The following is a 26,148-nucleotide window of genomic DNA, read 5'->3' on the forward strand; positions in this document are numbered from 1 at the left end:
TCCCCAACCATGCCTGACACCGGCTCCATACCTTGCTGTACTCCAGCAGCATGTCCGTCTCAGGTGGAGTACCGGGATATGGCATCATGCAACCTAAATACATACCTGCCTAGGGGTCAAAAAATGGTGGTTCTAAACCTATTGACTGCCGGCACTCGCTTTGAGGCTCAGTATGCTCTCGCTCTCTCTGTCCGACTTGCGGTAGTAACTGTTATCGTGTGTATGCTCAAGCAGGATGTCTCGTCGTAGACCTTGATGCCCAAGGAGAAGAAGCTGTGGCTGTCCAGGCGCTGCAGGAGGCGGAAGACGGAACGTTCTCCCCACAGAAAGGGATCCTGCTGTAGGTGAGTCCATAATCCATTCAAGCTGCAGTCATGACCGGTATCAAGGCTGATGGCAAACCGAGCCTCCTACATATACTTTCTTGCAAAGACAGGGAGATCAATCTTAAGAGTGTGGAATGACTATTATTGAAATGTATTATCCGTGGCCCCCTGACTGCAGTATATATTTCCACATTTCAATAATATGTATTCTTGCAGACGATGCACGTCTATTAGATCTGTTACCAACGTCGGTCATGTTGGTATTGGTAATCATATGGACCTTTCGTCTTCATTTTTCAGACTGCACCGTCTTGTCTCGAAGCAAATCTGGAGATTCTGGTGCTAATATCTACCCAGCCAGTTGGGAAATGGAAGAGAGCAACACCGCTTGTAATTCTACAGACAGCAATCGCCAAGTTCCTAACAACGCCGATGAAGCCCCATTAAAGGAAGTTCTAACCCCAGCTACTTCGAAATCTAATGAAAACGGCAATGCGGACGGTGCAAAAACCCTCGAGTCAGACAAGCCGTGGGAAACGTCAACCTCTAAACACAATGACAGCGGTAAATCATTTTGGGATAAACCAAAATACATCCAGAAGTACTTAAGCCAAAAGGAGCAGAAGAATTACATATGCAATGAATGCGGAAAGAGTTTTATCTACCGGTCGTACCTCGTGGTCCACCAGAGGACGCATACAGGAGAGCGGTTATACGTCTGCATTGAGTGCGGGAAAGGCTTCACGCGGAACTCTTACCTCGTGATACATCGCAGGTCGCACACGGGAGAGAAACCGTTCCCGTGTCTCGAATGCGGAAAAAGCTTTACGAGTAACGTAAGTTTGGTGAAACACCAAAAAACCCACGACGAGGTAAAGCCGTATAACTGCGAACATTGCGGGAAGAGCTTTACGGATAGCTCCAACTATATGCGCCACCAGATAATCCACACCGGGGAGAAACCCTACAAATGCAGTATGTGCGAGAAAAGCTTCACCAGGAATTCCCATCTGGTGCTGCATCAGAGGACGCATACCGGGGAAAGGCCTTATCCTTGCCCGCACTGCGATAAATGCTTTACCAGCAGCTCCAACCTCGCAAGCCACCAGAAGACGCACACGGGCAAGAAGCCTTACTCGTGCAAGGAGTGCGGCAAAAACTTTTCTCAGAAATCATACCTGGTCACGCATGCACGGAGCCACACCGGGGAGAAGCCCTTCGCGTGTGACTGCGGGAAGCGCTTCGTTGTCCGAGCCTCTCTGGTGAAGCACCAGGCCAAGCACACGGGGGAACGGCCTTTCGGGTGCAGCGCGTGCGGCAAGCGCTTTTTACGGAGATCGCATCTCAACGCGCACAGGAAAACCCACAAGGTGGAGAGACCGTTTGCTTGTAACAAGTGCGAAAAGACCTTCACGCGGAGGTCCCACCTTCTGGTCCACCGGAGGAGTCACAAGCGGGAGAAGCCCTACCTTTGCTTTGAGTGCGGCGACTGCTTCGCGCGTAAATCCACTCTAATCACTCATCAGAAAAGCCACGAACTACCGCTGAGGGACGCTGACCAAAACGAGGAAGAGGAGACGCTAGAGGATAATAGTTAGTAAGACTGTGTTAGCGTGTGTGTGTGTGCACGCGATCTGTTACTTGTTTAAACCCGCAATCGCATCTTGGACCAAAACACGATAAGTACAGAGACTGCTTTATGGTTGAAAAGCCTCTTTTTTTGGTTTCATAAAGAAGATTTATCATCAGTATCTAAATAACGACCAATTTTCGCTCACCCCTTTTATGTTATCCAATCTGATTGGAGCAAAATGTATGCACCGTACGATCCTCTAATAAGCCTAAACTCTCTCTCTCTCTCTCTTCCTCGTAATCTCAATCACATTCCTTCGAGATTTTTTTGGGAATTGTTAAACAAGCGGCAGTGAATCGGCTATTTGTTTTCGCTTCATTATTTTATTTCTGTGTACGCAGATTCTGTACCTGCTAAGCATCGAAACAATTTTAATCCAGATTATTTATTTTTTTTAATCAAAAAATGTAAATGCAAATTTTGATTTCAAAATAATTTTTTTCTTTGGAAAAATAACCTTAAAAAATAACTTTTTTTTTTTTTTTACCTTTTTATGCCTGTATAGCTTTTTTTTCCTTTGGTTTCATAAGTCTGTTTAGACATTCCGTACAATACCTAAGCAAATAATGTTTAGATATCCTACTTCTTTAAGCAAATACGTTTTGAAACCTGTATCACGCATACTAAGGGTTGTTTTAAAGAGAAGGAAACATAAAGTACGAAGGCTTCACATTATCGTACAGGTTTATATGAAAGTGTCATAAATATTGCTCTTCTTGGTACCCTTAAAGCAGTTCTGTCGTTTTGTTTTGTTTTTTGTCCACCCAAACACTGCGTTTTACGGTCCTGTGCAAAAAAAAAAAAAATTCTCCCTTCTTCTCCCTCCCTTGCCAGGGCTGCGTGAACCAATCGGCAACAACCAGCAACTTAACGATACGGGAGATATTTCTTAACTCCTTCATGACAACGCCCGTACATGTACGGGCTCACAATGCATTGTGTTTAATGGGTTTAAGGACAAGCCATTGTTCTTAAGGGGTTAATGCACAATGGCTTCCCCCGCGGTATACAAATAAGGTGGGGTTCTAATACGTGTATTGCTCATTATAAAATGTAAGCGCCGGTACATTGATTTATTTCATGTGTTGGAAAATAAAGGATGGGGGGAGCAAACAAAATCTGCTTTAAACTGGATGGTGCAGGGTTATCTATTTAGTTTGAATGATTTCATTGTATCGAAGTCGGGTTATGTTCACACGCTACATTTTGTGTGACGCTCGAGGACCTCTTTGACCATTTAACATGAAATGGAAGAGAAATAAATCTTCTTGAAAAGGCACCCGAAGGGCTTTGGCTCCAATCTGTACGGATCCTATCAATGTCCTTAATACCCCCACCCGACAACCGGTTGTCGAAGAAGTACTGATGCTGTCTGATATCGCAGTACTGTTTTCATTGAGTCGATACGTTGGGGACTATTCAGCAAAGGGAGATTGCGCAGGAGAGTTGTGTTTCGGCTTCTTGGATTTAGTGTACGTAATGAAGAGTTGACCCTGAAGAGCTTGGCTGGCCCTGTGTAATGTATAGTTAAATGAATGAGATGCCTCCTTATACATTGAATTCCATAGTTCTCCTGCCAACTCTGCCTTTAGTGAATAAACCCTTTTAAACCAGTACATATTACGCTCTCTTCCTCCTCATTTTCTGTCTTGTTTGATGCCGTTTTTTACATAAGGTCCAAGAATATGAATATTAAACAGTAAGTGATAAATGTCTATAGGCGCGGTGGTGCTTTTTATTAGCACTCCTTGGGATGTCAGCATATCTGTTCCGTGGCATTGTGCCCGGTGGGGATTGGTGTAAACCCCTCGTGTTTAGCCTGAACTGTTAAATGATCAGTAAGGGGACGCCAGCTGCATAGTGGAATATATTAAAGGGACACTTTAATTCATATGATACCCGCGTGGACCCTTTTCGTTTCCGTGGCGTCCCCCTTGCATATGCATTTGCCCCCTTTGCCCTTATACATGATATACATCCTGCCAGTCAGCTCCAGGTGCAGGGTTGTGTGTATGATATATATATATATATATATATATATATATATATATATATATATATATATATGCAGAAAACTCTCTTATTGAGGTTGATAGGAGCGTTTTCCTGCCACTGATTGGCTGCTTCAATACACAAATCGGTGGACCATGGAAGAGGCATTCTACTGCAGCTTCTCCATAAGTATGTTGTTTTCATCCTTTACCTGTTTTATAGCCCTGCCAGGAATGAAGCAGCCAGGCTTCTGCTTTGACGGTTTAAAGGTGCCGTTCCACTTACTGCTAAATTTAACAATTCTTTTTTTTTCTTCAATTAAACTTGCCAAGAAGTATCACCCCCTAGTTGTCTCGTTTATCATTTTTACCAGGAACCCTTGATTACCATGTGACACAAAAAGCAGGCACAGTTACCATAGAAACTACTTTTTTATATTTTTATTATTTTTTTATGTGATTAACTCTCAATAGGGAAAAAGGGACATACAAAATATATTTAGGTTTATTTGCTTAACATTCTAAAGGGTTCCACAGCACATTTAATGCGGGATCAACATCATATCGACATATATTGGACCATTTTACTATTCAGTATCTGATATATTATTGGCAAAGATCTTCTGAAGGGATAAGGCACCTCCGTGGTATGGTTATTGGCTTCTATGCTACTGCAGGAAGAGATTTTAAATGTGGTTAGTAAATGTTTATGAAGCTGGGCATTTTATTAAGAAACAGAGGCGCAAACCCTTCTCCCATCAAAACGTATTAATTAATAGAATGATCGTTGCCATGGAAATGCAGAAATGGCCAAATGTAGTTACTGATTTAGCTAAAGTGCCCTGAAATTGCCCGTGTCTTGTTCACAGTACTGCTATCTATTTGCTGTATTTGGGAATTGGTGGTTTTTCTCTCTTTTTTTTTTTTAATCCATTGCTAATTTTGAAATCCCAAGAAAAAAAAAACGCTAATCAATCATTTATATTTTCAGGTATCACTAATTATTTTGTATCGTTTAATGTTTTACATCATGTAAACGTTGGGTAGCTTAAAAATAAACGTACAAAACACAATTTATTGTGTTTCTAAATCTGTTTGAAAAGTAAAAATACTTCTTGCCTCCTTATAGCTTGTGTCAGATCATTGAAATGTAATCTTGCCGCAGTACACGGGTCATACGCTATGATTCTATGTAACATTGGAATGTCTTGTATACATTCTGTGTGTTTGCGCATGCTTATCCCATATAAATATATTGTCTCCCTCTGATCCATGTTAAAGGAACCCTCCCTAGATCCTTCATCCATATCTCACTACTGCAGGTTCTCCCCCTGCCCTATCTGCTTAACCTGTGAAACACCAAGCAATTTTGTCCTATTCTCACACAAGACAAAGTTAATATACAAAGTCATGTTTGGGGGATATTCTCATACCTGGGAACTCTCCGGGTTTGTCCCGGAGATCTCCGGGGGAAGCACCAGTTCCCTGGGTCAAGACCCGAATTCTCCGGGGAGCGGGGTCTTGAGACACCTCGCCCCCCCCCCTATTTTCCCTTTAAATGGGGGTGTTTCCCACTATGTCAGCGGGACCGCCCACCGTCGTCAATGTGCAGTCCTGGCTGCGTCCCGCAAGGGTAGCCGGAGCTGAAAAGTGCCCAGGGATAGTCTGTCTGGATTACTCATAGTTATATAGTACATCAACCCTTCTACCTAACCTTCATATTCTTGATCCAAAAGAAGGCAAAAAAACCCCTAATTAAGCTACTTTGAATTCTGCCATCAGGGGTAAAAATTCCTTCTTGACTCCAAAAGGCAACCGGATTTCTCCTTGGATCGAGAAGCTGTAAAATATTATCACAACTACCTACTAACTGGCTGCCCCTGCTTGCCTTTGCGCGCTCCTCTGCCGCCTTGGTTGCCTTAGCCCATCGCTCTTCTGCTGCTCCGCTGGCTCCCTATACCCTCCAAAACTAAATATAAACTACTAACCCCTTCAGTACTGAGGACTGCCATTTTTTTTAACCATATGTGGGTTTCAGTTTCTGTTTGATGTACTCCAGCAAATTATACAGCCTTTTTTCTTTGAAAAGGGCCTTTTTTAAAACCATGGAATCATGCAAAAAATAATTGTGAGTGCTTGTATGTATCAAAGGAAAAAAATATATGTATATCTATTTTCTTATAATTTCTTCTACACAGTAGGTGCCACTGATGAACAATGACACAATTTATGTTCTGCAACATCCCCTAAGAAACCCCACATGGGGGCCACATCCCTTACATAGTACCCTCTAGTCGAGTGTTTATAATACTTCTGGCTTAAGGGCTTTGGGCATAGTGAATAGGGCAGGGGGTGGGCATAGTGAATAGGGCAGGGGGTGGGCATAGAAGGGCAGGTTTTTTTTTTTTTGCACTATTAGTGCAATATGGATAGAGATCCATGTAGGGATCGCTTGTACATGTTATGAATGCCAGTGATGTCACAATGACATCACTGAGCTCATTATTTTTTTATTTATATTTTTTGTGTGATCAGCAAGCAAGGTTTCATAGACTTGCATTGCTCACTGCAATGCGCGCTGATAGCCAGCAGGGGGAGCAATCGGCGATCATGTCCTCTAGTGACCTTTCTGTGAACGTCAGCAGTGATGCCTCCAAGAAGCGTATGCCTGATCACACGATCAGTCATTCCTTATGTAATGGCGTACCGGCGCTCTCGCCAGGCGGAATTACAAGTCATCGGTCAGCAATGCGATGCTGGCTTCTGCTGACAGAGGGAGTCCAGGCTGTCGAGACAGCCTGATCTCCAGTGTAAGAAGCAGGGAGATGTCCTTGTTGCTGCAAGAAAGCCAGGACATGCATCCCAGTAGGCTTTAAGCACACTATTACAACGTACTGGTACATCTATATGGCACAGAAGCGGGTAACCTGTTTGCTACCCTGTAAGTATACAGGTGTATACGTAAAGCGTGGCAATGTCCTTAGGATGTACCTGTGCCTTTTTAACAGCGACAGGGACATCATGTTGGCTATTGACAGCTTCTCAGCTGTAGCCAGCATTGCTCTTATATAAAGAATGCCGAACATGGAGACAAAGGCTGTTTGATTTGGATAAGGTCTGGCCAAATACACGTCGGCAGTCCCATAAGCCATGCAGCGGAGATATCACGATAGGTGAATGGGACTTCATGGACATATACTGTGTATGGTGTTTGCATGAAGTCCCGTTCCACGGGACATTGTGCGACGGCTATCTGTATAAATACATTATATTTAGTGGATATAAGAGCGTGCAACCATAAAGAAGGTTTAGCACAAATCAAATTCACAATGGAAGGCAAAGTGTTAATCGAAGCATTCCACAATTACTTACCTTTTAATTGATCCGTTCAGCTCTGTAGGCACCTTACAACAGGGCAAGAATTCAGCGCATGCCCCACAGATAGCATTCAAAGAACCTAACTTGGGCATAAGTATTGGGAATACGGCCATATATTGCTTCGCTCGTCGCTACGTCAAAGCACCCCAAGTTATCTAAAGCCTTCTCTGTGCGCCATTAATAAGGCACCTCTTGCCTGCATATGGTAACAGGAGGAGAAAACATCGTGATCTCCTACACCATTCTTCGGTTGTGGGCCATTTAGGGCAATAGGTTAATTTACCAACCTCTGTACTTTTAATTAGCTAAATTGTAGGGGAATGAGTTGAAATCATATCAATGGACTGGTAAGGACTCAAATTGGGGTGACTCCATCACACTAAAATCCACACTAAGATTATAGCTTTTGGTTAATCTTTCTAAACTCTGTATTTTAAGAAGTCTCTGATGCCGTCTGCTTCACTTATAGTCTTTCAGTCCCTCTACGTGAATCTCGAAATTTCAGTTTTCTGGGCTACTAGTCATTTTCTCCTCAATACAAACCCCAACACCAGGAATTAAACTAAAAAACCCCCAGAAAAACAATGTTCTCACCAAGCTTCAGTATTATGGTAATTATATGAGTGCCAAGCCCAGTGAGATTCCGCTTCAAGAAATGCTCAGTAGACCCTGTATAATGCATAATAAATTCAAAGAGTTGAATAAACCCTGAAGCCTGTATATAAAATGGTCTTATTACATTTGTAACGTATCTGTTTCTTAGCCAGTGCTCAGGCATAGAAGCTCCGTCGGAAGTGTCGGGTAGCAGCGGAGGTTGTCTGTGTGCATCGCGCAGACGTTCACCTGCTGCCAGAAAGGAGGATCCAGGTCTCCTGCACCGCTGCGGAGGATCCTCGTCTCAAGCAGCCCGTAAATGCCTGCAATGCATATAGACAACCTCCACTTCTGCTGATAGCACTATGGTGGAGCACCGGAAGGTCATGTCACCCCGGCGCTCCGTCATAGAAGCCCCGGCAGCAGTGGAGGTTGTCTGCGTGCATTGTGCAGACGTCCACCGGCTGCCAGAGAGGAGGATCCGCGGCCCCTACAGCTCTGAGGGGGGATCTTAGTCTTGTAGTCAGGCCTCTATTTGAGGTCTGATTATAAGACGGCCTTGAATATAAGACAATGAGCATTTGCTCTAGAAAAAGAAAAAAAAAAGAGAAAATACAGTATATTTTTTTTTCCAGGACAAGGATGGCTTTCTTCAGATGCTGTTATTTTGATCATATTTAATTTACAATAAAAAATAAAATATGGCGAAAAGCTTCAAAAAAAAAAAAAAGTCATATTTTGTACTAGTCTACAAAAGCTAATGAAAAAAACCTAAATAGATTCTAATATTCTTTGCAATTTATAGGGCAACAAGTTCAAGCAGTGTACTGCTATTTCAAAGATTTTTTTTAATCTGGCCATACTGCCCCCATGTCCTATCTGGGACATTTTTGAAGTCTGCCAATTTAATTCACCCCATCAAACCACTTATTTCTGAAAACGACACCCCAAGATATTTCAAATGCTGGTATTGTAACTTACATTTTTGTGCCCCCCCCCCCACACTGTACTTCAGGTATGAATGTACAGTTCCTGGTATACATCACTGTCAAACACCCCAACATGTGTTCAGCAACATCTCTTGAGTAAAGTGATACCAACCACGCATAGGTTTGTCGGGTGGTTTGGAGGCTGCATATCCATGACGTACCTGGCACATCAATTCTTATCAATGGGTTAATCATAATCAAAATGATTAAAACGTTGGTCTGCCTTACTGTAATTACATTCAGTGCAGATTGTAGGGCATTTAATTGCTCCCATAAGGGAGAAGGTGAAGGTTCAGGATGTGCTATCAATAGCGAAGTGGGTTTGTTAATGGTACAAAAAGGAATAGCCAGAATAAGTAAAATATGTCTAATATAATCTGAAGAGATTTGCAACATTTTAGTGGACCAGCATTAATATAGAAAGATTTCAAGACATCAGCAGTCCGTTCTTCAGGTTGGAAAACAAAACTGGTGTTGACTGTTTAGTCAACTCATTTTACTCTATAGATGTTGTTCCACTAAAAGCTATCCTAAACCTATTCGGGCTGTATACTCTGACATCATTTTATTTAATCCAAAGGGCTACTACTAACATATCAACACAATAGGATTCTAACATGAAATGGATGATTTTTTTTTTTTTTTTTTATTTAAAAGAAAAAAACAAACAAACCCAAAACAGATATGTATATTTAAACGTTCCGAACAGGATATACAGTTCATATCAAGATAACAGGTAATTTGAGTTTAAAGACACTGTAACAGGAGATACCAAATACGAGTTTAAAAAATACTCTTTTCCAGGTAATGTTCTGGCTTTCTTGCTTTGTCGTATGAATCGACCCTATTACTAGCCGAGAAGGTACTTTCTCTCCCCTTCACAACCTCACTAAAGAGTTAACCCTTTGAGCACCAACGAGGCGTCCCTCGCCCCACCGTCATCAGTCTTCCCATTAAAGAAAGAAGTCCTGATTGAAAGCGTGATTTCACACAAAGAAGCAGTCTGTTCCGAGTGCGACCACACAGATGATTCATTTTACTTCAGCAGTCCTCAATGGTTTCTGTGCAGGACCCGACACCGTGGAGAGAAAACAGAAGTCACATAAAAAGGCTAACTTGTTTATTTTGCCTTCTTACTGTGCTTATCGTTAGTACAATGAAATGTTCTGAAGGGCATCTTAGTTCCCACATACCGCCATATTCTGCTTCCCAAATCTCTTTTCCGGATTTTACAGCCTTGTCTCTGATCTTTCGACAGACCAGTTCGTACGGCTCGTCCAGCTATCAACGTATCCTCCGTCACTGGCGTGCAATGGTAGTTCTAGAATACTGTGCTCTCGTACATCTGTTGAAGTGAGTTAATTGCATCATGTGACTTAACTATTCCGTACACAGCGTACGGCGTTATACATTCCAGGAGGCTATGGGAATTCTTCTATATAGCAGCTTCTCTCCATCACTCGTTCCTCAAAAAAAAAACCAATTCATTTAATATATCGATGTCTCTGGAACGGTATGTGAATACTCCACTAACTCCCCGTTACTAACGAACTAAACGCACCAAATGAAATACTGAAACATTCAGGTACTGAGAAGCAGAGGTCTCTCCCAGTGTTTTAAATGTCTGCAAACGTTCTTCCGCTAAAGATGTCACCATCGCAATATCTTCTCTTTGTCCTTTGGGTTAGTAGTGCATTCGATGAAAAGAAAACTAGTGGAATTTTCAGAAAGTCGCACCAGTTGGAGATCGTGGAGCGGAGAAAGAAGGGTTCTCCGACCCATAAATAAAGGTAGCCAGGTTTGGACACATCTTTTTGGTGTGCCCACGAATATTGAATAAAGGGGGGGCCCTCTTGATTGGTTTGAGACCAATTACATGAAAAACACGCTAGGAGTCAATATTGGATTAAACGGACACACAGTAATACAATGTATGCCCCCCCCGTGGATCCCATGTTTTTAGAGTTGCAGGGTGTAGTAAGGCATTTCACAGTAACATTTTGTTGAAGAAACCCATCAGTAGACCCCATCTGTGTCTTCTCCTCTGGTAGAAAAAAAAATAGATTTCACGGCACAATCACGAGTGCAATGTCTTCACAGCTTTACTTCTTCGTTGGTAGCAGGCTCTGCATTTTTAGCTGCAGTTTTCTCAGATTCCTCCCTTCGGTGTACCTTCTGGTGCTTAATAAGCGTTGAACAATCTGTAAAGCTTCGTCCACAAACCTTACACGTGTACGGCTTCTCGCCGGTATGTATCCTTTGGTGTTTGACCAGCGTTGAGCTATCGGTGAAACACTTCCGGCACACCTTGCAAGAATAGGGCCTTTCTCCGGTGTGGATTCTTTGGTGTTTAATAAGGGTTGAGTTGTCTATAAAGCTTTTCGCACAGTAGCTACACACAAACGGACGTTCTCCGGTATGTATCCGCTGGTGCTTGACCAGGGTGGAGCTGTCGGTAAAGCTTTTCCCACACACCGCGCAAGGGAACGGCTTTTCTCCCGTATGAAAGCGCTTGTGGACCACAAGGTGCGAGTTACAGGAGAAACATTTGCCGCACTCGGTGCATGTGTACGGCTTTTCCCCGGTGTGGGTTCGTTGATGTTTCACCAGAGTGGACCTGGCTGCGAAGTTTCTGCCACAAAGAATGCAGGCAAAGGGTTTCTCCCCAGTGTGTGTCCTCTGGTGTTTCACCAACGATGAACTGTCTATGAAGCTCTTTCCGCACTGAGTGCACCCAAATGGCTTTTCCCCAGTGTGAGTTCTCTGGTGCTTGACCATAGCCGATTTCTTTGTGTATCTATTTCCACACGTCATACATACAAATGGTTTTTCCCCGGTGTGGACCCTCTGGTGAATAACAAGAGTGGAGCTGTCTGTAAAACTTTTCCCACACTCGGGGCAAACAAAGGGCCGTTCCCCAGTATGACTACGCTGGTGCACGATGAGGTGGGAATTGCAAGAGTACGATTTGCCGCAGTCGTTGCAAGTGTATGGTTTCTCACCGGTGTGGCTTCTTCTGTGGACGACCAGCGTGGAGTTCTCGGTGAACCTCTTGCCGCAGTCTGTGCATTCAAAGGACTTCTCACCCGTATGTATCTTCTGGTGTTTCACGAGGTTAGAACGGTCTGTGAAGCTTTTCCCGCACTCGATGCAGGTGAACGACTTCTCCCTGGTGTGGATCCGGTGATGCTTCACTAGATTTGACCGGTCAGTGAAGCACTTCTGACACACGCTGCACCGGAAAGGCTTCTCACCGGTGTGAATCCTCTCGTGCTTGACGAGTGATGGTCTGTCGGTAAAGCTCTTTGCACAATAGGAGCAAGAGAACGGCCTCTTCCCTGCGTGGATCCTCTGGTGTATAACAAGGTGCGAGTTGTACGCGAACGTCTTGCCGCAGACAGCACATGAATGAGGCTTGTCACCCGTGTGGGTCTTCTGATGCTTGGCAAAAGCAGCGCTATCTGTGAAACTTTTCCCGCATTCGATGCACAAGTAAGTCGTCATCTCTGTTAGTTTGCCCGTTTCTGGATCAATAGAGTTAAAAACATTAAAGTCATCTGCACCCATTCTTGAGTACGATGTGTCCACTGGGTGTTGTATATTATACATATAGGTTCCTGGTACATTGTCTTCTTGTGAATTGAGTTCTGTATTTTCTTCAGCTGCCGAATTAACGGACACGGGAGGAACGAAAGTTTCGTCCTTGTCATCTATCACAAAATCTAAAAAGGAAGAGAAGAAAAAAGTAAAATTTAGGAAAGGACTTGTGGGGGGGGGGGAGACACAGAAGCCAGGCACTGAAGAAATTATTGAAATTGTAAAAAAATATACGTAAGGTTTGCTTAATTTTCGGAGGAATAAAAAAAAATAGTCCACTTTAGTCTTGACTTGGTTTATTTAAAAAAGGAAGAGTACAATCAGTCAAGTAATATTACCTATGCATTGAGCAGCCTCGTGCCTTTCTGCAGATTAAAAAAAAAACCTTTACAATGTAGAGTATGGTATATGGGACTTATTCACTAAAGCATGAGTTAGCAGGAGAGTTGTAGTTTCAACTCGCTGAGTTCACTGTGTGTTATGAAAGCCCATCTCTAGCAAGTTGCTGCTGCAAGATGGAAAGATGGAAGGGCATCCAAGCTAATCGCGGGGCAGAAACTCATTGGAGTTGGTTCCCGTATAATGTAATGTATGAGATGAAACTGCAACTCCCCTGCAAACCCCAGAGTGATACACGCCTACGTTTTTACTCTGTTGCCTAGAGCCTATTATCTGTGTCTCAAAGCCCTGTGTAGGGGCGACTCGTGGCTTTTTCTCTTTTCTAAGACATCACCACATCAAATATGAACGCTTAAACGGGTCCTTATCTTTTACATGGGCCTCGCAATTCCAACCCCGAGATAACACACAGATTGCCCGCTGGCTGGAGTAGGGTCCTCCTCTCCTTCCGTACCCGTCAGTCTAAACATTCATCTTATTGTCGACTTTGAATAGGTTTTAATTTTATTGTTTCTACCCTCCCCGGTTGTAATAGCGCCACGGAATCCCCTGTCATTTACCTTTAGAGTGATCATCCTCCTTCTTTGTAGGGTTCTCATCAAGCTGGTTTTCTGCTTCAGAAAAATCTTCATCTTCGTCTTCATAATACATAATAGGAATCTACAGCAGGAGAAATGATAGTGTTCAGAACTGGCCAGATCTTAACCCCTTCAGTCCTCTATGGATGTACCGCTACGTCCAAAAAACACATCCCAAGAATCCCCTATGGACGTACCGGTATGTCCTGCCCTTCTTGCAGCGGCAGGGACATCTGGCAGCATCGCCGGCTTTCTGCTGTCCGATCTGATGTAACAGCTTCCGGCATGAAAGCCGGAAAACTGTTACATTTTTAGGTGGTTTTTTTTTTTCTAATTCGGTACTTTTTACTAAATTTCTCATTCTAAATTTTGAGCTAATCATCCAACTATGGTATCAAAAGAAAGCTCTATCTCCTGGCATTGAAGGGGTTAAAGGTCAGTTCCCGCCATTGTTTTTATTACTAGTGTCCGATTAAAAACATTGTGTGTCCTGTGTCGTTATCACACAGGCACTCCGACTAATAAAAGCCTACGGAGGAACAGACTTCATTAGCACTGCCATAAAGGATCATCTTAATGCGGTGCTTGACCAGGAGAAGTCACCCCCAATACCACACGGCTGACAACAACGGCGGCCTCTTGGTTTTCTGATAAAGGACGTTTATTGGAATAAAATAAGATAAAGCCAGGTTGTTATTATTTGCACCCTACATTAATGTGCAAAGCACTGTACTTTATGCTCCTCATGGGTTTTCCCAGTAACGTCCATTATTTTCTTTGTTGAGATCTTTTACAGAGGTCCGATGCCATGGTGGCCATAAAGCTGATCACAACCGCATGTGTTGAAAGGGTCAGTAAACGTTTATTCGTACGAGTACACAGAGCACTTGAAGTACTTAAGAGTTACAAACCTTGGCTGCTTTTCTGCTTACCCGTGCCATAGGTTTTGTACGTTAGGGGATGCAGGTAACGGCAGGACGCGCCTGGAAAGCCCTGGATTTGGACTGGCGTCTTCCAGCCAATCAGGAAGCAGCTAGGCTTTAGATCATAATCCCTGACCAGGTAATTGAATAATAGTACTACGCAGTGGGAAGATCTCAGCTCACCTCTTCGTTATCGCCCTGGGTCTTTTCGTTATCAGAGGTTTGTTCCGCGATCGGACTGGACTCACGGTCAGACATTTCCAAGGGATAAAGGAGTCACCAGAAGAGAGGATGACGGGCAAGCTGCAAGGAAACGCAAGTGAATACAGAGATACTTTGCCAGGTACAGCTCAGGAACATCTGGACAGTTACCCTCCTTTTGTGTTTTGTGAGTGGGTGGCGGGGGGGCACCATGGGCTTATTTAGTGCCGCCATTTTTCATAAGGCTTGAAAAACCACCATCAACATGCACCTGCTGGAAAGGCAACAGTGGGCCTGGTCCCTGAAGACTTGGCTTTTGGTTGGGTGGGTGCAGGTTGACCTTCGGGTTCCTATATCCCCTTGAAGATTTTAGCAGTTCCCCATCTTTGAAGGGGGGACCAGGAAGACCCAGCCCTTTTTTCAGCCCTTGCAATTAAAGTAAGTGTCCCTACGGGGAGTGTCACCCCAGAAGTAGAAGACGGGGGACCCGGCCCTCTTTGCGGCCATACATGGAGCAACAGCACCTTCACAACCCCAAGACAGTCCGGCTTTGTAACCGTAAGCGCACCTGGCCACCGTTAGATGGACGGCGTGTACTGCCCACCTTTCAAGCTCACAGTCAGTGGGGGGCAAAAAATATTTTCACAATTCAATCAATATAAGTTGGAACCTTCAAATACACAATCCGGCATTAATTTTTGTAACATTAATAACATCTTATCCAATTCAATGTAAATTTTACCCAAGACAGCTGCCCCCGAGACATCGTCTTAATAACTCCAGACAACAGACGATGCTTATTCTAGCACATTCTACACATCCAAGAAAGACAGGACCACGGCCTTCAGCAAATGCCTGATTCCCTTGGCCTTATGCTCCAGTATCCTGACACTCGGGAGGGGTGGGCTCTACTGGGGTACTGGGGTCTGTTCACGAAAGGGGGATTTGTGTTTCAGCTGATTGACCTATTATGAAGGACCAACCCCAGTGAGCTTCTGCTGTATAGTCAAGTAAGGGAAAGTTCCAGAAAGTCTCATTCATTCAATTACACGAGAGTTTACAACCGCAGCCCCGTTACTATTAGAAGAATTCTTAAACAAGTTAAATGGTGGTAAAAATAGCGCTGATGACATCAGAATGCAGTGTAGAGCAATCACTGTGTATCTGTGTGCAGTATGTGCCGCCGCCGCTTTCCTCCTCAAGTAAACCGACTAACGGCCAGAGTATTAGTCTTATCTGCAGCGAATGGGGGTGGGCACGGCCAGGAGCTCTCCGTGACAGCACGGAGCCGCCAGACCTCCCTCGCAAACATTATTCACGCAGACAAAACCGCATTAATTCCTGTAACGGCGTCTACTCAGCACATTAACCAGAACTAACCGAGCCCTCCCACAAGACCCCGCGCTACTCGCGGCTCACCTGGTGAAGCTTGAAGGCTTTGTGTGTAAAGGGGAAGGGGGCGTGACCGGAAATGCAGTCGTCGATTGGCTGTCACAGGGTGTTTCGTGACCTTGCGGTACGAAAGCCTCCTGGGAATTGTATTTCTTTTTTTTCTGCTCTTGAGCCGGCTTCACACGTTAGCCAACGTACAGACTACAGTTCCCAGAGCGCCACGGGTACGCGGCAAGAAACGTCACTTCCGCTCCCCGTCGGCTTATGGGAATTGTAGTTTCGCTCCCGCTGTTTTCCACATCTGCCAGACTGAGTGGACATAGTACGGATTAGCAACATCTCCTCTTTACGGAGACTTGTGGGAATTGTCGTACCTCAAAGCAAAAGCCTCGCAAAGCAGGGACAATATGGCTTGTGATTCTTTTTGATGGCTTAACCGCTGTCCCCTGATTTCTTCTTTATTGTTCAATGGGTGCTTTTGTTCTCCTTAACAATTTCAAGAATGTACCAAATTCACAAGGACTACAAGTCCCAGGATCCCTCGCTCTTCTGCTACTCAATGCTGATATTCTGATTATATAGACTCTGGGGTAAGTGAAGTGAGCTGTCTGACCAGTTAAGGGTCACCCAGGGTTACCAGGTAGCTATGAATTCTTTGTATTATGTGAATGATAGGAACCTACTATGTAAATCTATTGTGTAAATGAATAAGGGGTTTTTCTTTTACTATATAATTATTATTGATGACTACGCCCAACCGTAAGAACTATTTTCCTGTTTTTTTTAACGCTTTATTATTATTATTACATTTTATTTGTAGAGCACGAGCAGGCCTCGTGTCGCTGTTACAGTTAAGAATTGTAGATGTAATTATTTGTAACATTAAAATCACCAATATACAGAATTGAGAGAACCATTGACGCGCAATAACACATACTACAGGAGGAGAGGAGGACCTGCAACCAGGAGGTTGAGGAGGACAGAAGGAGGAGAGGGATGGATTGGGAGAGGATGATTTGATTGAAACAAAGGTGACTTGTAGAAGCCAATGGAGTGGAGATCTCGAAGGTGACGGGGCAGATTCTTTACGGGACGCAGGTTGTGGGGTATTAAGAGGGCAGATCGTACGCGTCTCTGATCAGGTAGGTTTTTGGCGGGCGTTTAAAGTTAGAATTAAGTTTGAGTGAATCTTATAGAATGACGTATGGAATTCCAGACAGCAGGGGCAGCATATATTAAATCCTGGAGACCTGAGTGGGTAGATCTAAGAGAGAAGTTAGGAGAACGTATGGAGATCGGGGGTAGAGGGGGACGCGGTGTGGTCATGGACGCTGTAAGTAAGGGAGTAGTTGTTTAAATTGTATTCTGGGGGGTATCTGGAGGAAATAGAGGGACTGGGGCTGTGAGTCAGCAGACAAGCGGAGGCATAAGGAGATTAGTCTGGCGGAGGTATTTAGAGTGGATTAGAGTGCTAAGAGATAGAGAGACTAGTTAGTAGGGAGTTGCAACAGCCCAGATGGGATGTCACAAGGAGATGAGTTACCATTTCAGTTATGCTTTGCGGGAGGAAAGGGCAAATGTTAGATATTTTACATGTAAAGGAGGCAAGATTTGGTGCTAAAGTGGAACGAGTATGAATTTATTTAGTCCAAAATCATCCTCACGCAAGCAGTCTACTCCTTATTATTACTATTATTATTATTATACTTTATTTATAAAGCGCCTACAGATTCCGCAGCGCTGTACAAAGATCAAAATGTTACAGATAACGACAAGTACAATGCAGCAATTGACATACAGATGGAATGAAGGGCCCTGTTCCCGCAGGAGCTTACAATCTAGGTGGATAAGGGGTGAGAACCAGGAGGTGAGGACTATGTGGTAGTGAATGACGTTAATGTAGGGCGAGATAAGGGTTGTAAGTGGGTGAGAGGGAAGTTTTGATGTTTGTGTCAGTGGTAGGCTTCCCTGAAGAGAGGTTTTTTATGGAGTGTTTGAAAGAGGGTAAAGTTGGTGAGAGTCGGACAGCACGGGGAAGAGAGTTCCAGAGGGTTGGTGCTGCGCGAGAGAAGTCCTGTAGGTGGACATGGAAGGAGGCGATAAGTGAAGATGCGAGGAGCAGGTCATTGTTGGATCTTAGAGGGCGGGCTGGAGTATATTCGCTGATGAGGGAGGATAGGTAGAGGGGAGCGGTGTTAGTGAGAGCTTTGTAGCATAGAGTGAGTATTTTGAATTTAATTCTGCTATGGATGGGGAGCCAGTGGAGGGACTCGCAGAGAGGTGCGGCAGATGCAGAGCGTCGGGTGAGAGATAGATTAGTCTGGCAGAGGCATTGAGGACAGACTGGAGGGGGGGGATAGTCGGAATGCCGGTAAATAGGTTGTTGCAGTAGTCTAGACGGGAGATTACGAGGGACTGGATTAGTTGTTTTGCGGTGCTGGCAGTCAGGAATGGGCGAATTTTGGAAATGTTGCACAGTTGGTTGCGGCGGGATTTAGAGAGTGTTTTGATGTGAGGGATAAAATATAGGTTTGAGTCTAGGGTCACTCCGAGGCAGCAGACTTGTGGTGAAGGAGAGATAGTGGTACCGTCGACAGTGATAGAAAGGTCAGAGAGGGGAATAGAGTTAGAGGGAAGGATTAGAAGGAGCTCAGTCTTAGACATATTTATCTTGAGGTAGTGAGAGGCCATCCAGGAAGAGATGCCAGATAGGCAGCTGCTGATCTGAAAGAGGACAGATGTAGAGAGATTGGGGCTGGAGAGATAGATTTGTGTGTCGTGTGCATAGAGGTGGTATTTGAAGCCAAAGCTGTCGATAAGTTTTCCAAGTGAGGAAGTATAGATAGAGAATAGTAGAGGACCCAGGGCAGAGCCCTGAGGTACTCCAACAGACAGAGGCATTGAGGAGGAGGAGTCGCCAGCAAAAGACACAGAGAAGGATCTGTTGGAAAGATACGAGTTAATCCAGGAGAGAGCAGAGTCACAGAGACCAAGAGAGCCGAGAGGAGGAGGGGGTGGTCGACCTAGTATGTAAATCTATTGTGAAATTGAGAGAACCATTGACACACCATAACACATACTGCTACACCAAGACATACCGCTACACCAAGACATACCGCTACACCAAGACATACCGCTACACCAAGACATACCGCTACACCAAGACATACCGCTACACCAAGACATACCGCTACACCAAGACATACCGCTACACCAAGACATACCGCTACACCAAGACATACCGCTACACCAAGACATACTGCTACACCAAGACATACCGCTACACGAGGAGAGGAGGACAGAAGGAGGAGAGGGATGGATTGGGAGAGGATGATTTGATTGAAACAAAGGTGACTTGTAGAAGCCAATGGAGTGGAGATCTCGAAGGTGACGGGGCAGATTCTTTACAGGACGCAGGTTGTGGGGTATTAAGAGGGCAGATCGTATGCATCTCTGATCAGGTAGGTTTTTTGGCGGACATTTAAAGTTAGAATTAAGTTTGAGTGAATCTTATAGAATGACGTATGGAATTCCAGACAGCAGGGGCAGCATATATTAAATCCTGGAGACCTGAGTGGGTAGATCTAAGAGAGAAGTTAGGAGAACGTATGGAGATCGGGGGTAGAGGGGGACGCGGTGTGGTCATGGACGCTGTAAGTAAGGGGTAGCTGTTTAAATTGTATTCTGGGGGGTATCTGGAGGAAATAGAGGGACTGGCGCTGTCAGTCAGCAGACGAGCGGAGGCATAAGGAGATTACTCTGGCGGAGGTATTTAGAGTGGATTAGAGTGCTGAAAGGCGAGAGATGGAGAGACTAGTTAGTGGGGAGTTGCAACAGCCCAGATGGGATGTCACAAGGGGGAGACTTACTATTTCAGCTATGCTTTGCGGGAGGAAAGGGCAAATGTTAGATATTTTGGATGTGAAGGAGGCAAGATTTGGTGCTAAAGGGTAAGTGGAAGGAGTCCTTCCCCCTCAACCAAATAGATTGTAAGCTCCAAAGACCTCTTGTTCTTCTGTACCAGTATGTTTAACGTCTGTTAATGATTATACTGTATATATAATGTGATAGACAAAATAACAAATGTTAAATTTAACAATACGAGTAATACACGGTGAAGGGATACTGGTGCAGATGGATCTTGATGGATGTTAAAGGACACTCCAGTGTCCCAGAGAGCCCCCTACACAATGAATGCGTATGAGAGTGATTTATACTGTCATGCAATTAATTAACCTGCAAAAAATAATAATACCTTAGTGCTGCGTAAATTGTTGGCGCTATATAAATATAAGATAATAATAATAATAATTGGGAAAGGGGCAAATGCGTATAGGGCGGTTCTGTAGAACCCCATCCATTTGGACAGGGGACAGCATTAAGGTTTAAAGGGACCTCTTATCTATCATATGCTTTACATACGTATTAATATATACTAAAATGCATGTATTTTACCCCAAATTGTTAAATGACATTGGATGCATCTACTTTATAAACAGTAATTTAGCATATTTATACTTTTTTTTGACAGATTTTCAGGCCTGGCGTGAAGTTTAACTTCTGAGACTATTTGTGTGGACTAAAGAATGTGAAGATGCAGATTTATTTTGAATATCAAGAGGTACTTTGGTAAAATATATATATAATATGTGGATGTACAGAGAACAAGATAACAAGGTAGTGATGGGGCAGCAGGGTGTCTGGGTGTATAAAGAGATGGATAGGGCAGTGAGGGGGCAGCAGGGTGTATAAAGAGATGGATAGGGCAGTGAGGGGGCAGCAGGGTGTCTGGGTGTATAAAGAGATGGATAGGGCAGTGAGGGGGGCAGTAGGGTGTCTGGGTGTATAAAGAGATGGAAAGGGCGGTGAGGGGGCAGCAGGGTGTCTGGATGTATAAAGAGATGGATAGGGTAGTGAGGGGGGCAGCAGGGTGTCTGGGTGTATAAAGAGATGGATACGGCAGTAATGGGGCAGCAGGGTGTCTGGGTGTATAAAGAGATGGATAGGGCGGTAAGGGGGCAGCAGGGTGTCTGGGTGTATAAAGAGATGGATAGGGCAGTGAGGGGCAGTAGGGTGTCTGGGTGTATTAAGAGATGGATAGGGCAGTGAGGGGGCAGCAGGGTGTCTGGGTGTATAAAGAGATGGATAGGGCAGTGAGGGGGGCAGTAGGGTGTCTGGGTGTATAAAGAGATGGATAGGGCGGTGAGGGGGCAGCAGGGTGTCTGGATGTATAAAGAGATGGATAGGGTAGTGAGGGGGGCAGCAGGGTGTCTGGGTGTATAAAGAGATGGATAGGGCAGTGATGGGGCAGCAGGGTGTCTGGGTGTATAAAGAGATGGATAGGGCAGTGATGGGGCAGCAGGGTGTCTGGGTGTATAAAGAGATGGATACGGCAGTAATGGGGCAGCAGGGTGTCTGGGTGTATAAAGAGATGGATAGGGCCGTGAGGGGGCAGCAGGGTGTCTGAGAATATAGAGCTATACATTACTACCTTACATTATATTCCATGAAAATAATCCTGTGTAATGTTTCCTTCGGTTTTTTTAGGTTCCCATTAGTTTTGATGACGTGGCAGTATATTTCTCAGAGGAGGAGTGGGGATGTTTAGGAGCGGGGCAGAGACTGCTTTATATGGATGTTATGATAGACAATTACCATACCCTATGCTCTCTCGGTAAGACATGTTACCTGTCATTCTGTATATCTATTTATCTATGTATCATTAAATTTTTTGACAATAACAATTCCAAAAAAGTAAAGGACCAGGAGTTTAAAATGTATTCTGGAGGGAATGGGAGTCCAGCGGAGATGAATAGGGATGGGGTAAGAAGATTCATCTGGCAGTAGTGTACGGCAGAAAGGGCGGTAGCCGGGGAAGGCAGGAGCAGAGGGGGAGAGTCAGTAGAGAGCTGCAATAATGCAGACATGATATCGGAAAGTATTTTAGTACTGTCTCACGTAAGGAAAGGATGAATTTGAGAGATTCATATTGAAAAGTGATGTGGAGCCAGGAGTATAGGAAAGGAGCATGAATTTCCAGCGAAGAAAGCTTTCAGGTAAATATGTTTTCCTCCATAGATCCCCAGCAGCATGAGATTATCTATCTATCTATCTATCTATCTATCTATCCATCCATCATTACTTATAGCAATTTTTTATAAAAATACTTTATTCTTGAGAAGATACTATCATATGAAAAAACTATTTACATGTATATAATGCATTCTACTATCAGTATACGTCAATTAAATGTACATATTTCTCTGTCCAGTCTTCTGAGTCACTTTTATCTCCACATTCAGGTTGCATTTGTGAAAAACCAGACATTATAACCCGGATTCAACTGGGACAGGAGCCGTATGGAAAATTGGCTCAGATTGGTGAGTATTCAGAAGGTCAATCCCACGTATTAACTTGAATGACTATTGGATCTGGAAATGTCTGATTTTTAATGGAATCTCTTCATAGGCGTACAGAGGACTTTATCACTCCCATCACTCCTTTATCACTCTCATCACTCCTGTGTTCCAATGGCACGTTTTGTTCGCTCATCCACGTTTAACCCTTTAATGACAAAACCCGTACATGTACGGGCTCAAAATGCATTGTTTTCAATGGGTTTAGGGACCGCCCATTGTCCTTAAGGGGTTAAAAGGCTGATTGATTGTTAAAAAAAACCTTTTGTAATTATGTTACAGCTAGAAATGTCCTTGTTTTCCATGAAAACAGTTCAGTGACCCCCAAACGTTTGAACAGTAGTGTATGATACTTCCCCATTAATAGGTTTTTATTAAAGGAACAGTCCTAAAAACCAAAAAAAGAAAAACATGATATGATTGATCCTTAAATATATTCAAATTGGGGAAGAAAACATTTTATGAGGATTTGAAGATGCTTATATTTGGTATAATTAATGAGAAGACCTGTCTAAACATCGGTGTGATTCATTCTCTCCAGCAGGTCCTGAGGTTGAGATTAAGGAAGAACAGCACTGTGTACCTCTGGTACCGCATGTTAGTAACCGACATACACAGTACTGGTATGTAGAGAAAACCACGTGCAGACAGCTGCCTTACAACATGAAGAAGGTACGAGAAGACCCGTTTCTACGTCCGGATCGTAAGCGTGAAAGAGAATGCTTGGAAATGACGTTTGCGACCCTATGTGATCCACCGTATTACAATGGCGACAACCCCCCGGAACATGTAAATAGTAGAGTAACGGAAAACCAGTATGGAACCATCGCATGGGATGGTGTCACTGGGAAAACGGTAACCGACAGCCGTCCCCATTCAGCAGAAAAACCTTTCGCTTGTACAGATTGCGGCAAAGGCTTTAATCGCAGCTCCCATCTGTTACGGCACAAAAGGATTCACGTGGGCGAGAGGCCGTTTTTCTGCGATAAATGCGGAAAGAGCTTCGTTGACAGTTCCCAGCTTGTCGTCCACAAGAGGACCCACACCGGAGAGAAACCGTACACGTGTCGCAGCTGCGAGAAGAGCTTCATATGTAAACTGCACCTGGTGCGCCACCAGCGGTCTCACTCGGGCGAGAGGCCGTACGTCTGTAATAAATGCGGAAAGGGTTTCTCCCAGAGTTCCAACCTTCTGACGCACTCGCGAACTCACACGGGAGAGAAGCCGTACTCCTGCGGCCAGTGCGGAAAGCGCTTTATGCGGCGGTCGCACGTCGTACGGCATCAGCGGATACACACCGGCGAGGGACCTTACGCTTGCGCCGAATGCGGGAAAAGCTTCACGGAAAGCTCGGCGCTGCTCAAACACCAAAGGACGCACACGGGCGAGAAACCCTACTCCTGCAGCCAGTGTCCAAAAAGCTTCATGGATAAGTCCTCTCTCGCCAATCACCTGCGGACGCACACGGGCGAGAGGCCGTATCCGTGCGGGGACTGCGGGAAGACCTTCTCGCACAGCTCGGCCCTGGTAAAGCACCGGCGGACCCACACCGGGGAGAAACCGTACGTCTGCGGCCAGTGCGGGAAAAGCTTCTCTCAGACCTCGGCGCTGGTCAACCATCAGCGCACACATACAGGGGAGAAACCGTTCTCCTGCGCAGACTGTGGCAAATGTTTCACGCAAACCTCGTCCTTGGTCAAACACCAGAGGACGCACACGGGGGAGAGGCCGTACACGTGTCCTCAGTGCGGGAAGAGCTTCACGTACAGCTCGGTTCTGCTTAAGCACCAACGGACTCATAAAAAGGAGATGCAATGTGCCTAAAGCATTCTGAGAAAGTCCATAACGTAAGTGATACAGGATAGCGCTCTTATGGCCATTCGTAAACTCCAGAATAAAAAAATATCCAATTTTCTATAACCTGAATCGTCCTTCTTCTTTAAAAAAAACGGGAACGCGGTCACGTCACTGTTATTTTATTATTATTATCCTTTATTTATATAGCGCCAACAGTTTACGCAGCACTAAATTCAAGGGATATGACAAGACAAGAATTGACAGACTAAGACAAACCGATACATTTGGTGGAGAGAGCCCTGCTCGCAAGCTTACAATCTAGAGGGAAATGGGGTGACAAACATAAGGCACAGAGAAAGGGTGAGAGGTATTGTGGGGGTTGTATCGATGACAAGGAAGTTCTAGCAGCTAAGATGGTGCGGCTTCTCTGAAGAAATGGGTTTTTAGATGTTTCTTGAATGTCAGGAGGGAGGGTGAATGCTGAAGGTTCCTTGGGAGAAGATTCCAGAGATATGGGGCAGCTCGAGTGAAATCTTGTAGACGGGAAAAGGAAGAGGTGATGAGTGAGGAGGAGAGCCTTAGCCCATGGGAGGAACGTAGGGATCGAAAAAGCGGAAAAGGCAGTTAGTATAGTAGGAGTGGAGAGAGTGGTGTTGAGTGGTGTAGGAGGGAGTTGTAAGGAGGAGAGGTCTTTTCTAATAGTCTCAATCTTCTCTTTGAAGTGGGTAGCAAGATCTTGGGCAGTGAGAGAGGTTTGTGGTGTGGGTGTGGAGGGACAGAGAAGGGAGTTGAAAGTAGAAAAAAGGCGTTGTGGGTTGGAAGAAAGGGGGGATATGAGAGTGGAGAAGTAGAGCTGTTTGGCGAGAGAGAGGGCAGAGTTGTAGGTGTGGAGCATGAATTTATAATGATTAAAGTCTTCGCTGGATTTTCTGAAATAACGCTCAGCCGTGCGGCAGCACTTCTGAAGAAACCGTGTGGTTTTGGTATGCCATGGTTGGCGTTTAAATTGTCGGGGGTAACGTAGTAATTGGAGCTATGGTGTCGAGAGATGAAGCAAGTGTGTTGTTATAAAAAGAGGCTGCTGTGTCTGGGCAGGAAAGGGTTAACATGGAAGGTAAGAGAGGTTCAAGTGAGGCTGACAGTTGGGTAATGGTATTGTCTGGTAATGGCCTACAAGTATGAGGTGAGCGCTGTAAGTATGTCTTGTTAGGGGTTAGCACTGGAGAAAAGGATAGAAGGTGGTGGTCAGACAGAGGGAACGGGTAGATGGAGAAGTCTGAAAGGGAGCATGATCTGGAGAAAACCAGATCGAGTGAGTGTCCCTCGGTATGCGTAGGGGAATTAGTCCATTGAGAGAGACCAGAGGAGGATGTCAGGGAGAGGAGTTTGGAGCTAGCAGAGTTGTTAGATATATCTAAAGGAATAAGACAGGGGATATTAGGAGAGAGGAAGAAAGGGAGCCAGGCAGAAAGGTGGTCAAAGAACTGCGAGGTAAGACCTGGAGGGCGATATATGACAGCAATTTGAAGAGAGAGTGGAGAGAAAAGACGGATTGTGTGAGCTTCAAAGGAACAGAATGAGAGGGATGGAGGGCTTGGTATATTCTGGAAGGTGCAGTGAGGTGAGAGAAGGATGCCTACACCACCACCCTTTCTGCCATCAGGCCTAGGAGTGTGGCTGAAGTGTAGCCCTCCGAAGGAGAGTGCAGCAGAAGCAGCTAGGAGGTTAAAAGCATGGGATAGAAAAAAGTCATGTATACAAGCGAGTTTGTTGCATACCGAGCAGGCATTCCATAGGGCACAATGGGGCGGTAGCTTATGGTTGGAGATGATAGGAATAAGATTGGTTAGGTTGCGCATGTTGATTGAGTTTGCTGGTTTAGAGTGATAGGAATAGGGAAGACTATGTGGGGGACAGGAGTAGTAGAGCAAATA

At 44.6% G+C, this 26,148-nt stretch overlaps 1 protein-coding gene across 1 annotated transcript; it reads left to right on the top strand.

Moving 5' to 3' along the window:
- The first annotated feature begins 255 nt into the window (after positions 1-255).
- On the top strand, positions 256-24,241 carry LOC149277562 (uncharacterized). The gene is made up of 7 exons (XM_089502709.1): positions 256-340; positions 627-1,923; positions 11,942-12,083; positions 19,094-19,462; positions 21,549-21,675; positions 22,304-22,381; positions 22,962-24,241. Exons 1-7 carry the CDS (start codon positions 256-258, stop codon positions 24,239-24,241), a joined length of 3,378 nt encoding a protein of 1,125 aa, XP_089358835.1.
- Positions 24,242-26,148: the final 1,907 nt, after the last annotated feature.

The sequence above is a fragment of the Sceloporus occidentalis genome, unplaced genomic scaffold (genome assembly GCF_023333645.1).
Source record: "Sceloporus occidentalis isolate IW3139 unplaced genomic scaffold, rSceOcc1.0.p SCAF_209, whole genome shotgun sequence".
NCBI lineage: Eukaryota > Metazoa > Chordata > Lepidosauria > Squamata > Phrynosomatidae > Sceloporus > Sceloporus occidentalis.

Coding starts and splice junctions, on each gene's coding strand:
- LOC149277562 (XM_089502709.1), top strand. CDS start 256: ATGCCCAAGGAGAAGAAGCTGTGGCTGTCCAGGCGCTGCAGGAGGCGG. Junction 21,676..22,303: donor CCATACCCTATGCTCTCTCG/GTAAGACATGTT, acceptor CTCCACATTCAG/GTTGCATTTGTGAAAAACCA. Junction 22,382..22,961: donor TGGAAAATTGGCTCAGATTG/GTGAGTATTCAG, acceptor TCTCTCCAGCAG/GTCCTGAGGTTGAGATTAAG.